This window comes from Hyla sarda, chromosome 7 (assembly GCF_029499605.1).
Source record: "Hyla sarda isolate aHylSar1 chromosome 7, aHylSar1.hap1, whole genome shotgun sequence".
NCBI lineage: Eukaryota > Metazoa > Chordata > Amphibia > Anura > Hylidae > Hyla > Hyla sarda.
In genome coordinates this window covers 178,034,323-178,049,379 of record NC_079195.1, presented here as the reverse complement: position 1 = coordinate 178,049,379, position 15,057 = coordinate 178,034,323, and the positions used below count along the sequence as shown (strand labels likewise).

At 40.0% G+C, this 15,057-nt stretch overlaps 1 protein-coding gene across 1 annotated transcript; it reads right to left on the bottom strand.

Moving 5' to 3' along the window:
* Positions 1–2,361: 2,361 nt before the first annotated feature.
* Positions 2,362–10,643, bottom strand: LOC130283187 (mannose-binding protein-like). The gene is made up of 7 exons (XM_056532390.1): positions 10,507–10,643; positions 9,846–9,927; positions 8,324–8,332; positions 8,047–8,236; positions 7,855–7,962; positions 6,855–6,938; positions 2,362–2,944 (listed from the first exon to the last, which is right to left on the bottom strand). Exons 1-7 carry the CDS (start codon positions 10,641–10,643, stop codon positions 2,559–2,561), a joined length of 996 nt encoding a protein of 331 aa, XP_056388365.1. The 3' UTR covers positions 2,362–2,558.
* Positions 10,644–15,057: the final 4,414 nt, after the last annotated feature.

Below are 15,057 nucleotides of genomic sequence, written 5' to 3'. Positions count from 1 at the left end.
TCGTATCCCCAGACTGCCCAGCGTTTAAATCCTCGCCAAGCTAGATGGACATTGTTTTTTGCTCGCTTCAATTTTGAAATTCATTTTAGTCCAGCCAACAAGAATATCAGGGCTGACGCTGATCACATTCCACCGATGTCTCCGAATCTGAAGCCCCTCCACAGCACATCATACCTCCTGAGTGTCTCATCTCCTCCACTCCAACTACTCTTGTTCTAGTTCCTCCAGGGAAGACCTTTGTACCTCCACGCCTTCGCCTCAAAATTCTTAAATGGGGTCACTCTTCTCTTCTGGACGGACATGCTGGTGTCAAGAAGTCGGTGCAGTTGATTTCTAGACACTATTGGTGGCCTTCCTTGGAGAGGGATGTGACTGATTTAGTTCGGGCTTGTACTACCTGTGCCCGTGACAAGACTCCACGCCAGAAGCCGGCAGGTCTCCTCCTTCCTTTACCTGTACCTGAACAGCCTTGGTCCCATATTGCTATGGACTTCATCACCGATCTGCCACCATCCCGCAATAATACAGTCATCTGGGTGGTCATTGGTCGTTTTTCTAAAATGGCTCATTTTGATCCTCTGCCGGGTCTTCTGTCTGCACCACAATTGGCGAAACAATTTTTTCTTCATATTTTTCGCTTCCACGGGCTTCCCACGCACATCGTCTCAGACAGAGGTGTCCAATTTGTTTCTAAATTTTGGAGGGCACTCTGCACTCAATTAATAATCAAACTAAATTTTTCTTCTGCTTACCACCCTCAATCCAACGGTCAAGTGGAGAGAGTAAATCAGATACTTGTTGACTACCTGCGACATTTTGTCTCTTCTCGCCAAGAGGATTGGGTGGACCTCCTGCCCTGGGCTGAATTTTCGTACAATTTTAAAAACTCTGAGTCTTCTTCCCAATCCCCATTTTTTGTGGTGTACAGCCGTCACCCGCTTCCCCCCTCCCCATCCCCACGTCCTCTGGGGATCCTATCGTGGATGAATTGACGCAAGATTTTTCTTCCATCTGGCGCGAGACTCAAAAGTTGCTTCTACTGGCCTCATCTCGAAAGAAGAGACATGCTGTCAAAAAGAGATTCCTCCGGTATTTTCCCCTGGTGACAAGGTATGGCTTTCTGCTAAGTACATTCGATTCCGCGTACCCAGTGACAAGTTGGGCCCCCAATTTTTAGGCCCTTTCAAAGTCAAAAAACAAATCAACCCTGTCTCTTACCAACTTCATCTTCCCCCTCTCTCCGTATTCCTAACTCTTTCCATGTTTCTCTACTCAAACCTGTTGTTTTTAACCGTTATTCTCCCAAGGTCGTGGTCCCTACCCCTGTCTCCGGTTCCTCCGATATCTTTGCTGTAAAAGAAATTCTGGCATCCAAAACCGTCAGAGGTAAAAAATTATTTTTGATCAATTGGGAGAATTGCGGTCCTGAGAAGAGGTCCTGGGAGCCTGAGGCCAATATTCTCGATAAAGAGCTCATCCGTAAGTTCCTAGGATCCAAAAAGAGGGGGAGACCAAAGGGGGGGGGGGGGGTACTGTAACGCCGAGCGCTCCGGGTCCGGCATCCATCCCGGAGCGCTCACAGTGTATCTCCTCCTGCAGCGCCCCGGTCTGTCCCTCTGACTGGGAGTGCTGCTACAGTGCCGCCGGCGGGGATGCGATTCGCGTGGCGGCACAAGTCCGCCCGCGGATTTGCTTACTGTTCCACTTACCTCCATCTGCCTTCTGTGTCCTCACGGCGTGCGCGGCCCCGCTCTCTAGGGCGCGCGTGCGCCCCAGCTCTCTTAATTTTAAAGGGCCAGTGCACCATTAATTGGTGCCTGGCCCAATTACTGTTTTTCCTATAAAACATCACTTCCCCTTCCTTTTCTTGCCGGATCTTGTTGCCTAGTGCCTAATGAAAGCGTTTCCAGTGTGTCCTTTGCCTGTGTTTCCAGAACCTTTGCTGTTGCCCCGACTATGAACCTTGCCGCCTGCCCTGACCTTCTGCTACGTCTCACCTTGCTTTGACTTATCCTTTTGTACCGCACCATCTCAGCTGCCAGAGGGGTTGAGTCGCTATCGGGTGGAACGACCTGGGGGTTACCTGCCACAGCAAGTCCATCCCGCTTTACGGCGGGCTCTGGTGAATACCAGTAACCCCTTAGACTCCGTTCCCCTGGTACGGCCCATGCCTTCACCACTCTGGCACAGAGGATCCCCCTCCAATGTCCTCACCATCCGCCAGCCCGGATCCTGACAGCATCCCAGAGTTATTAATACTTAAAGTGACAGTGGTCAGAATTGCAAAAAATGCTCAAATCAAACAAATCAAAGTTTTATTGTAAATTCATAATGTGGTGAAAACATCATGCATCCCTTTTTGACGACATTTGACACAAAATACACTCAAATAAAGGTGTTAAATCCTTTGATAATCTCCTCAATAAATTCTAACATAAAGGGATACAATACAGAAATGAATAGCAGGATAAAAAAAAAATTCATGATTTCTCATTCCCATTCCATTTAGGAATAATTTTTAATGCCTTTAGAGGACACTTTCTATTAATATTTCAAACTTACAAAATGAATTCACAGATGATCAGACGTTTTTCATCACAATTCTGATCATTCCATTTCCCATCCCCATACATTTCCACACAATCTTCGTTTAGTTTATAATTATCTGGTTGATTATCATACCAGTTTGAGTATTTAATCTTTTCACCATTTAGATATCTGAATGTTCCTTCATCCAGAAAGTCATTTATAACCAGATATGCAGAGAGATTGTATTGAAGCGCTATTTTCTTTACAGCGTTGTTCTCATCTTCATTCAGTGGTATAGGCAATTGACCTCCTACACTGGTACAAGCTGCCTTAGCATCATTGTAATTCGCCGTTACACCTTGTGAAATATAGATCTTGTTTCCAGCTGCTGCTGCACTCTTAGAAAATGTTAAAGCTGAAATAAAGAGAATACAGATTGGTAAATATTACATACAACGACAGCTCCCAGACACAATGGGGGAGATTTATCAGAACCTATGCAGGGAGAAAGTTAACCACTTGGCCATAACAACCAATCAGATCGCTTCTTTCATTTTTCGGAGGCCTTTTAAAAAATGAAAGAAACATGCTGATTGGTTGCTATGGGCAACTGGTCAACTTTTCCTCTGGATAGGTTTTATTAAATCTCCCCCAATATTACTATAGCATCTTCACAGCTTAGCTTTCATTTTACCAGAGCTTTGTAAAAAAAAAATGAAACCTAAGCTGTGGTTGGTTGCTATGGGCAAATCAGACTTGTTTGTCCCTAAATTATTAGACTGGGCCATTATATTAAGTTGTATAAGACAATCAGTCATATCAGAGACCAACAATTTATAGACTCCACAAGACCTTTGAAGGAGTCCTGTGATATCTAGAACCAAGTCATTAGCCGCAGATCCTTTATGGACACCTGTTCACTACCTTTTTTTGTTCATTTTTTCCTGATTGCAAAACTAAGCAACCTTTTAAATAGACTTCATTAAACATTTCCTGCCATTTTGCTGCTTCACAGAGAGCTAAGAAAATCAGTCTTCCCTTTTAGTGTTAGCAGAAGGCTGGGGCAGGACATTTCACAGAGGGGGAACATGCATGGAGGGCAGCTCACACAGGCTGAAGACAGGAAGGATTTCATAATGCATGTACAAGTGTTGAGAGAAAGGAGAACAGCCGCAGCAAACTGTAGACTCGTACACACAGACCTTACATTCAACATGTATTACTGGGAGGACACTACCTCTTGAAAAGGAACTGAACCTAAAAGCAGGCTGCAAACTGAATATCAGGGGGCCTAAAAACGAATAAAGTAATTAAGATTGTAAACTAAAACGTAGTGCAACTTTTTTCTTTTTACATATATGGAAACCACCAACATGTAAAAGTATCTTTTTCCATTTTAATGGTGTCCATTGCTTCAAAGTCCTATATATTACATGGTGAGTCTTCACTTGATCAGATTAGTTTTTTCCAGTACAACCATGGACACTAGATTTTGGAGGGGCCTTAGGCCACATTCCTACATGCCAGTCAATGCATATGGCTGAAACCATGCCCCTATGCATTCACCAATGGCCATGCAAAGTTGCTTATAATCCCGGCAACATTGCACAGCCATTGGAGAACGCATATGGGACAAGGTTCGGCTGCACGCATTCACCAATAAAAAGCAAATGGGCATTGAATTTAGTGATACAGTATTATCCTTCTGTTCAGTGACCCTTTTCTGCCCTCATTGCCTCTTTATTACCTTTTTTCTTGTTTAAAGCCTCCTCGGTGCCATTCATAACCCCTTTAATACCTTTCTGTTATAAATGGGTAGTTATGAAGCAATGAATGGCAACTGCACAGAAAGAAACAGAGGTGAAATAAATTGCAAATGGGCACCAAAGAGGCATTGAATTAAGTGGTAATTTGCCTTGTATTGACCAGATAGTGTCCTGCATTTAACCCCTTAAGGACAACAGTTTTTTTTATTTTTGAACTTTTTTTTTTTTTTCCTCCCCTTCTAAAAATCATAACGCTTTCAATTTTCCACCTACAGACCCATATGGCGGGCTTGCGCCACCAATTTTACTTTGTAATGACATCAATAATTTAATCACAAATTCTACGGCGAAACACTTATTGGTAAAAATGACACCTTACCTTTATTCTGTAGGTCCACATGATTAAAATGATACCCAACTTATAAAGGTTTGATTGTGTTTTACATCTATTAAGAAATTATAACTCTATGCATGGAAATTAGTAGGTTAAGAAATGTCCTCTTATGACCCCTATAACTTTTTAATTTTCCGCATACAGTGATCTATGAGGGCTAATTTTTTGCGCCGTGATCTGTAGTTTTTGATTCTTGATTTTTGATCGGTTTTTATAAAAAATTTTAGGGTATGCAAAGTGACCAAAAATATTTTATTTTACTTTTTATTCTCACAGCCCGACCTATTTACTATTGAAGTCACAGAGAAGCCTGTAAATAAATGGCTATAAATTTCCACTAAGAAAAAGCCAGTCAGAACTTTCTCGACCTATGCCTTTAACCCCTTAACAACAATGAACGTAAATGTACGTCATGGTACATGGTAAATGTACGTCATGATGACTTAGCGTACCATGACGCACATTTACGAGCCGCCATGATCGTGAGCACCAGATCGGTGCTCGCATCATGCCCGGAAGGCCCCGGCTACTATCATCAGCCAGGGACCCGCCGGTAATGGCGGACATCAGCGATCGTGTGGATGTCAATACAGATCACGGCATCTGCGACAGTGCGGTACTTTGAATGGATGATCGGATCGCCCACAGCACTGCCACGGGGATCTGATCATCCAGCATGGCAGCTAGAGGTCTCCTCACCTGGCTCCTGCCGTCTCCCTGGGTCCTTTACTCTGGTCTGAGATCGAGCAGACCAGAGCAGAAGATCACCGATAATACATTGCACTGAACAGTATTAGAAATCAACTGATTGCTATGAATAGTCCCCTATGGGGACATAAAAAGTGTAAAAAAAAAAAGTTAAAAAATTTGAAAAATCCCCTCCCCCAATAAAAAAGTAAAACGTCCGTTTTTCCCATTTTACCCCCAAAAAAGAATAAAAAAAATAATTAATACATATATTTGTTATTACCATGTGCGTAAAAGTCTGAACTATTAAAATATATTGTTAATTATCCCGTATGGTGAACGGTGTAAACGTAAAAAAAATAAAAAAAGTCCAAAATTGCAGCTTTTTTCACATTTTATTCCCCAAAAAATTTATAAAAAATCAATAAAAAGTAAAACCTAAGCAAAAGTGTTACTGATGAAAACTAAAGATCATGGTGTAAAAAATGAGCACTCATATCACCCCATATACAGTAAATAAGAAAGTTATAGGTGGTCAAAATAGGGCAATTTTAAACATACTAATTTTGTTAAAATGGTTTGAGATTTTTTTAAGCAGTACAATTATAGAAAAGCGTATAACATGGATATCATTTTAATCTTATTGACCTACAGAATAAAGAAAAAATGTCATTTTTACCGGAAAGTGTACAGTGTGAAAACAAAACCTTCCAATATTTGCTATATTGCGGTTTTCTTTTCAATTTTCCCACATAAATAATATTTGTTTGGTTGCGTCGTACAATTTATGTTAAAATAAGTAATTTCATTATGAAGAACAATTGGTGACGCAAAAAAACAAGCCCTCATATGGGTCTGTGGATGGAAATATAAGAGAGTTATGATTTTTAGAAGGCGAGGACGAAAAAACGAAAATGCAAAAATAAAATTGCTCTGGTCCTAAAGGCCAAAATGAGCCAAAATAGTAAATAGAAAGGATTTTTCCCACCTATGTGTGTGTCACTATGAAGAACTGCCACCTTTTAATATTCAATAAAACAATATGTTTGCAAAACTAATGCAAAAACAGTTTTTTATTTTTGCATGTTTACATGTGATTAGACAATGGGGGAGATTTATGAAAATCTGTGCAGAGGAAAAATTGACCAGTTGCCCATAGCAACCAAACAGATTGTTTCTTTCATTTTTCAAAAGACCTTTGAAACATGAAAGACGCGATCTGATTGTTTACTATGGGCTACTAACTTTACTAACAGGTCAAATTTTCCTCTGCACATGTTTTGATGAATGTTCCCCAATGTGTTTTTCTTTCCCACCTATTCATGTGCCCCCAGATAAAACTGGTACCCTTAAATCTGCAATTAGATAATGTATTTATAATGGGTTTTCCCAACTCTTATCTATAAGATGTCCACATTCTTCATTACTGTTTATATAACGGTTTCCAAGAAAACAAGAATATAAATTTTATTACTAACCGTTTCTAAGCGTTTGCACGTTTGACTCCACTTTCAGTAATCTTCTATCCAAAATGCTTAATTGAAATTTAAGAGGTTCAAGCACTGAAAAATACATTATAAAGGTTAATAGTATACTGTTTATTTTAGAACAAATTAAAGGGAACCTATCAGCTGTTTCGTGTTAATTGAACCACAGGCAGCATGATACAGGGCTAGACACCCCGATACAGGGAGGAGTAGCCAGGAACTAAGTATATAGCCAGAAAAGCAGCTCTCCACCACTGCTACCTGCCTCGCTGATCTTGATTGACAAGTTTCTTCCTATAGACGTACAGGGAGAGACTTCTGAGTCAAGTTCAACCAGGTAGGGAGCAGCTGTGGAGAATCTCCTTCTTGTCTGTGTACTATGTTCATGGATCATCTATGGTTTCTCAGAAAAACCGCAATGTTTCAGATTTTAGTGATGGTGTCCATGTCTGTTTTATGTTGCCCATGTTTTAGACAATGTGAAACCTCTCAAATATTATTGCTGTAAATGTATGCAAAATAACACTTTGTTATGAAGTTAAATCAAACAATTTAAAACAAATACATTATATGACAATAGAACAAGACCTTAAAATCTGATGCAAATTTACACATATTGGCAATCAAATCAGTTTATATCAGTCTGATACAGAAAAAAAAAACTTAAAAACTGCAATACCAAATACAGCATACACCGTAGTGGTGCTGTTTATGGTGAAAGTAGACCTTTTCTGCTTGTTAACTTTTCCTTTAAATTGGCTATTTTTTTTTCTTAAATTGACTAAATTTTTAAAGGTGTAAATTTTATCAATATATAGTAATCAACAATTTACAATAACAATATTTTCTATAACTGTCAAAGCAAACTGTTATGATATAAAATATTATTTAGTAGTTTATGTTACTGTAACTACTAATTTGCATTTTAATCCAAAATATAAGAGCAAAAGAAGAAAATGCAATAGAAGACATAGGAACAATATGTCCTTACCAGAGGCTCCACTGTCTCCTTTTTCCCCTTTCTCGCCTATTGGTCCCTTTTCACCATTTGCCCCTGGACGTCCATCAGCACCAGGAAGTCCAGGTGGTCCTCTTGGGCCTAAATTTTTTTTAGAAAACAAGTCTCTTACAAACAGCATTTTTGATTGTCAACCTGGATATGAAAATCTCTTCTGCACATTACCTGGTTCTCCCTTTTCTCCATTTAACCCATTTTTCCCATCTTTGCCTGGTACACCATCTCTTCCTGGAGCTCCACACTTGATAATGGTATAGTCTGACTCCTGACATATCTCAGTGGAGTACACCAAGGCTATGCCAAGCAGAACCACACTAAACACCTGTAGAATTTCCATATTCCAAAAAATTTCAATCTACAAGGACAAAATAAAAGACAACATAGCCTAAATGTAGACAACAGATATATTCTGTGATTTAAAGAGAATAATTTCCAAACTTACCTCTGAATTCTAAGATTAATTATATAAGCAAATACTTTAAGTAAAGATATACTGCCTAAATGTGACATGCACACCTATATATATATTGGAAAATTATGGTTGTGGGTGGAGCTATTGCATTTTGTTAATTTAGCCTAAAGAAACAGGAACAGTAATTTTGGAAAAACAAACCAGTATGACAAGTATATGCCAGTAAATTACTTACTGTATTTCTGTCACCATGAAATGCTATCTAATCCATCAGCATCATTTTATGGACCAGGAAGGGCTTAAAAACTGATATATATCTTAGTGAGGAAATTTAGTGAGAGTAATTTATTGAAGCACAGGTCAAAAAGACACAAAAAAGAATTAAAAAACAAAACGTGACACTCTAAGACAGTGGTTCTTAACCTGGGTTCGATCGAACCTCAGGGGTTCGGTGAGTCAGTCCCGGGGGTTTGGCGGGGGAGGTCGCAACAGGACAGGCAAACCAAGCAATTGATTGGGGCCTCGAGCAGAGCCGGTGTTTGTCCATCCTGTAGCGACGGGGCAATTCCCCCCATCACTATTCACTCCCTGCGGCCCTGTGTTAAGTTTAAAAACTCAGGGCCGCTGGGACATAGCGCACGCCGGGACATCACTGATGCCCATGGAAACAAAGGTGCTGAGGACCGGAGGATAGAGAAGGAGGAAGGCGCACGCTGGCCAGCTTGGTAAGTGACCAGCGGCACGTCATCTTCGGAGCTCCGACCACCGGTCCCGAGACCTACTGCTATAGCCGGAGCGGTGGTTGGAGCACTGAATTGGGCAGTACACAGGCATACAGCCTCCAGCCATACACTGTATATGGCTGGAGGCTGTATGTCTGTGGGGGAACGCTGCCTACATCAGTGGTCTTCAACCTGTGGACCTCCAGATGTTGCAAAACTACAACTCCCAGCATGCCCGGACAGCTGTTGGCTGTCTGGGCATGCTGGGAGTTGTAGTTTTGCTACATCTGGAGGTCCGCATGTTGAAGACCACTGGCCTGCCTAATGTGGGGGAACACTGCCTGCGCCTAATGTGTGGGGGAACACAGCCTGCCTAATGTGTGGGGGAACACTGCCATTGTTGCGAAAATGACATGAGAGTGGCACATGTCAAGGTAAAGCCGCGCATTAAAAAGTCACACTGATTTGCAGTAAATATTCATTATGTGTTTGTTTTTGTTTGAAAATCATGTTTTCATGGTTTTGTTCTTAATGGTTTTGTTCATTTTGTGCACCTATATATAAATATACACTTAAATATATAACTCTTATGTTTTGAATTTGAAAAAATCATATTTTATTTTTCCAATTAAGAGGGGTTCGGTGAATGCGCATATGAAACTGGTGGGGTTCAGTACCTCCAACATGGTTAGGAACCACTGCTCTAAGATAATATGCTCTGGTAAGAAGCACAACTTTCAGAAAACCCTAGTGCTCACTAACCTTGAAGGGTTGTGCTATAGGTATATCCCAATATTATACACGGAAGAAGATGCTGCTTTAGAACTCACCTCCACTGTCCATTCTGTGGGTACAGATATCCATATTAAAAAGGCAGATGTTATAGATGAATCACCGCTTATCTTAAATCGCCTATTGGAATAGACATAAATTCACGATATATTCTCAAAAAAAAAAAACGATCTTCATTCCATTTATAGGAATATTCTTAGTCTTGTAGGGGCAGATATCTTTGCTGCGAAGACATCTGCCACTTCAAGACTATAAGAATATCCCCATTCTGACTCCAAGTCTCACACAGCATTGGAACTAAGAATAGTTTCATTATGAGATCTACATTGTTCTATGGTGGTTCTACAGTAGCACTCTACACACAAACCAGTCATTTTGTTCAAGACATTTTGATAATTTATTGAAGGTAATCTGTGCTCTTACTGTTCTTAGGAGCGGACAGTGTCCCTCAATGATAGGATCACTCACTGGACTCCTAAGCATGGAAAAATAAGAGATTTCATCCAATAGATGACAGGTTATCTTTTCCCACAATTATATACTTTATATCATTCTGCTTGGCTCCTCCTACTTTATAACATGACCTCAATCATTAGCATATATATTTTAATAGATAAGATTGCATTCTCAGATGGGGAGGGTGGTGTGTAGAGCCTAGGTTCACTGTGAACAGGACATTTTTTGCGCTCCTGTTCCTACGCCAGTTTATTTGCTACTATGCCATCGATTGCAGTGGCGAATGTCTGAGCGGCCGCTGCTGCATACGAAATATCTACCCAGAATTTCAGAAGTTGGGGGTCAAAGAAATATATGCAGTTGTCAGGAGAAGTCGTCATGGCAGTTCTGGAGAAAAAAAAAAAAGTGAATGACTCCAATGACAGAAGACGTTACTTGTGAGTCACACACTTGTCTGGTATGGTAAATAAGTGTACTGTCCATGAGTTAATTATTCTGGTATATTTTGGAATTCTGTATTCTGCCCTGTCTCCTAGAAATGTATGGATAAGGCCTGGCTTACATAGAAACTTATTGTGACACAATAATCAATCTGTGGAGCTACAGACAGTCTCTTTGTAGCCAAGGCCTGAGTGACATCTGGATGTTACCAATCCTCTGGTCGATAGTATGTGTCCTTACATAGTGTGATACTATCAGTGATTATTGGACACTGTTAATACGAAGGGACAAGAGAAATGGCAAGACACAATGGTCAATATTTCATAGATTGCCAGGAGCAGTAACAGGGGAAAAGCACAGTACAGAGTTCTAAAGAAAGATGTTCCAGAATAATGTCATCAGCAGAACTTCAAGGCAAAAAGAAACAGTTCACTGGGACAAATCCTCTTATCTTTATTTTTTCAATTTACTTGATGAAAGATATGTGTTTACTACAACAGACATGTCAGGAAAATGGACATCCTTTAAAATGGTTATGCATTCTGCCTATAACTGGGTCTTAACAGAGCTGTATTTTTGTTTATAGTCTAAAATGTGATCATCTATTCAGACCTGGTATCTGATTTATGATCACTGTATGGCAGTATTACTGGTTATATTGGTACACTTATCTCTCTTTTGCTAATTAAGGTATTTTTAAAAGGAGATCTGATTTGTAAGACACTTACGTGTGGGGTCCGAACACTGGGCCTCCCGCGATCTCCTGTACGGGGCCCCGGCTCTCTCAATGTATTTATATGAGAGTGGCAGAGTTGCAGCGTTCGTGCATCCCCGCCTCTCCCATAGAGCTGTATAGGGGGCATGTCATCGACTTCAGTGATGTTGACGACATTAGCATTAGCTGCGCGCAGCCGAGGCAATTCCTGTACCCCGCATGGGAGATCGCGTGGGGATCCCAGCAGTCAGACACTTATCCCCTGTCTTACACTGCAGTACTCCTTTATGTTGATAATTTTGTATAGCCCATGAATACTTAAATGGTCATTGGCAGAAAAAAGGTTTCCCACCACAGTAGTTGTCTATTTTTTAACCCTTCCAAGGGACTAACGCCTAAAGTCTTCCAGCAGATATTACTGCAGTCATTGATTTTTGGCTATGGCCCTTTTATTTCATTTCTTAAAGTGTACCTGTCTGTAGAAAAACTTTTGACATGGTCTAGAGAAAGTTTTTCAGGCGCGGGCTCCTGTGCCACCTATATAAAAATACTATTTATGATAAAATATGTACTTTTACCCACAATTGATGAGTGGTGTAACCATACCACTTACAAGCCTTTTGGTATCCGCTCCTTTCTGTTATTAACTTGTCCCGCCAAAACAGTATAAAAATAGAAGAAAAGAAAATTTATAGGAAAGCAAACACCTGACTCATACATCCATAGTCATATTCTGTGCAAATACACCTGATACTTTAGTAGCACTTACTTCACTGAGGGGAGTGTGGAAACCACTATGCCCCCTCCCCAGGCTGGCTTTGGCTGGCTAATCTGCTCCTGCCTGCTTCTCCTCTGTTATTCTCTCTCTCTCTCTCTCTCTCTCTCTCTCTCTCTCTATGGTATGTTATCTGTAAGATTAAGTTCAAAGGCATTTATTTATTCAGTGCTTAACCCCTTTCTCAGGGATACATAAAAAATACTAATATCACATACCAATACCAATACTTATACTACTCCCCCCCCCCAAAAAAAAGTTGTTGTTCAATGGAAATGACGACTCATCCTACAACTGACCTCTAATAATCTCCTTTCTAATTTTTCTTCATAGACCTCAATTTAAATACAAAAACTTTCCCTTTTGTGTAAATAGCAAACCTCCTTTTCTTATATTTTTTCCATGGGGCTACATGTAACACTATGTTTACAAAATGTTTACACAATGTTTACAAAATGTATGTATTATACATTCCATGGGGCTACTTTTAACACTATGTAACTCTATGTTTACAAAATGTTTACAAAATGTATGTATTATATTAAATCTATAGGAGTTCATGCAGTTCCTTAACCCCTTAAGGACCGAGCCCTTTTTCACCTTAAAGGAAATCTGTCATCAGAATCACCCACACTAAACCTGTTACACAGGCTTGTAGTGCGGGTGATCCTGATAAAAACGCTCCTTACCTGGTTAAAAATGGTTCAGCGCTTCTTCAGATATCTATATTTTTAGTTTTCTGTTATTCCCTGGCTTGGGACTCAGTGGGAGGTGTTATCATCTGGGACTCGGCCACACGTCATTCTAGCTGGGCGGAGCTGCCGCCCGGCTCATGAATATTCATGAACTTATCCTCCTGGTCTACTTCTTCTTTCTCGGTCTGTTTGTGAATAAATACACCTTCCGTCCCTCCCTTCGTCCCACCCCCGGCTTTTCACTTATGCAGCCCGTCTTCTTACTTGTATAGGGCCGCAGCTTGAGTGAAGCCAGGGGGGGGGGGGGGAGAACGCCGCTTCCAGGTGTACGGAACGTGGCGCATGCGCGGCCCTCCACACCAGACTGAGAAAAAAGAATTAGACCAGGAGGATAAGTTCATGAATATTCATGAGCCGGGCGGCAGCTCCGCCCAGCTAGAATGACGTGTAGCCAAGTCCCAGATGATAACACCTCCCACTGAGTCCCAAGCCAGGGAATAACAGAAAACTAAAAATATAGATATCTTAAGAAGCGCTGAACCATTTTTAACCAGGTAAGGAGCGTTTTAATCAGAATCACCCGCACTACAAGCCTGTGTAACAGGTTTAGTGTGGGTGATTCTGATGACAGATTTCCTTTAAGGTGAAAAAGGGCTCGGTCCTTAAGGGGTTAAGGAACTGCATGAACTCCTATAGATTTAATATAATACATACATTTTGTAAACATTTTGTAAACATAGAGTTACATAGTGTTAAAAGTAGCCCCATGGAATGTATAATACATACATTTTGTAAACATAGTGTAAACATTTTGTAAACATAGTGTTACATAGTGTTAAAAGTAGCCCCATGGAAAAAATATAAGGAAAGGAGGTTTGCTATTTACACAAAAGGGAAAGTTTTTGTATTTAAATTGAGGTCTATGAAGAAAAATTAGAAAGGAGATTATTAGAGGGCAGTTGTAGGATGAGTCGTCATTTCCATTAAACAACAACTTTTTTTTTGGGGGGGGGGGGGAGTAGTATAAGTATTGGTATTGGTATGTGATATTAGTATTTTTATGTATCCCTGAGAAAGGGGTTAAGCACTGAATAAATAAATGCCTTTGAACTTAATCTTACAGATAACATACCATAGAGAGAGAGAGAGAGAGAGAGAGAGAGAGAGAGAGAGAATAACAGAGGAGTGCGGGTGATTCTGATGACAGATTTCCTGTAAGGACCATAGCATTTTTTGAACATCTGACCACTGTCATTTTAAACATTAATAACTCTGGATTGCTTTTAGTTATCATTCTGATTCCGAGAATGTTTTTTCGTGATATATTCTACTTTAACTTAGTGGTAAAATTTTATGGTAACTTGCATCCTTTCTTGGTGAAAAATCCCCAAATTTGATGAAAAAAATGAAAATTTTGCATTTTTCTAACTTTGAAGCTCTCTACTTGTAAGGAAAATGGATATTCAAAATAAATTTTTTTTGGGTTCACATATACAATATGTCTACTTTATGTTTGCATCATAAAATTTATGAGTTTTTACTTTTGGAAGACACCAGAGGGCTTCAAAGTTCAGCAGCAATTTTTAAATTTTTCACAAAATTTTCAAACTCACTATTTTTCAGGGACCAGGTCAGTTTTGAAGTGGATTTGAAGGGTCTTCATATTAGAAATACCCCATAAAAGACCCCATTATAAAAACTACACCCCCCAAAGTATTCAAAATGACATTCAGTAAGTGTATTAACCCTTTAGGTGTTTCACAGGAATAGCAGCAAAGTGAAGGAGAAAATTTAAAATCTTCATTTTTTACACTCGCATGTTCTTGTAGACACAATTTTTTAATTTTTGCAAGGGGTAAAAAGGAGAAAATTTTTACTTGTATTTGAAACCCAATTTCTCTCGAGTAAGGACATACCTCATATGTCTATGTTAATTGTTCGGCGGGCGCAGTAGAGGGCTCAGAAGGGAAGGAGCGACAAATTGTTTTTGGGGGGCATGTCACCTTTAGGAAACCCCTATGGTGCCAGGACACCATTTTGGAAACTAGACCCCTCAGGGAACGTAACAAGGAGTAAAGTTAACCTTAATACCCTACAGGTGATTCACGACTTTTGCATATGTAAAAAAAAAACATTTTTTTTTTACATAAAATGCTTGGTTTCCCAAA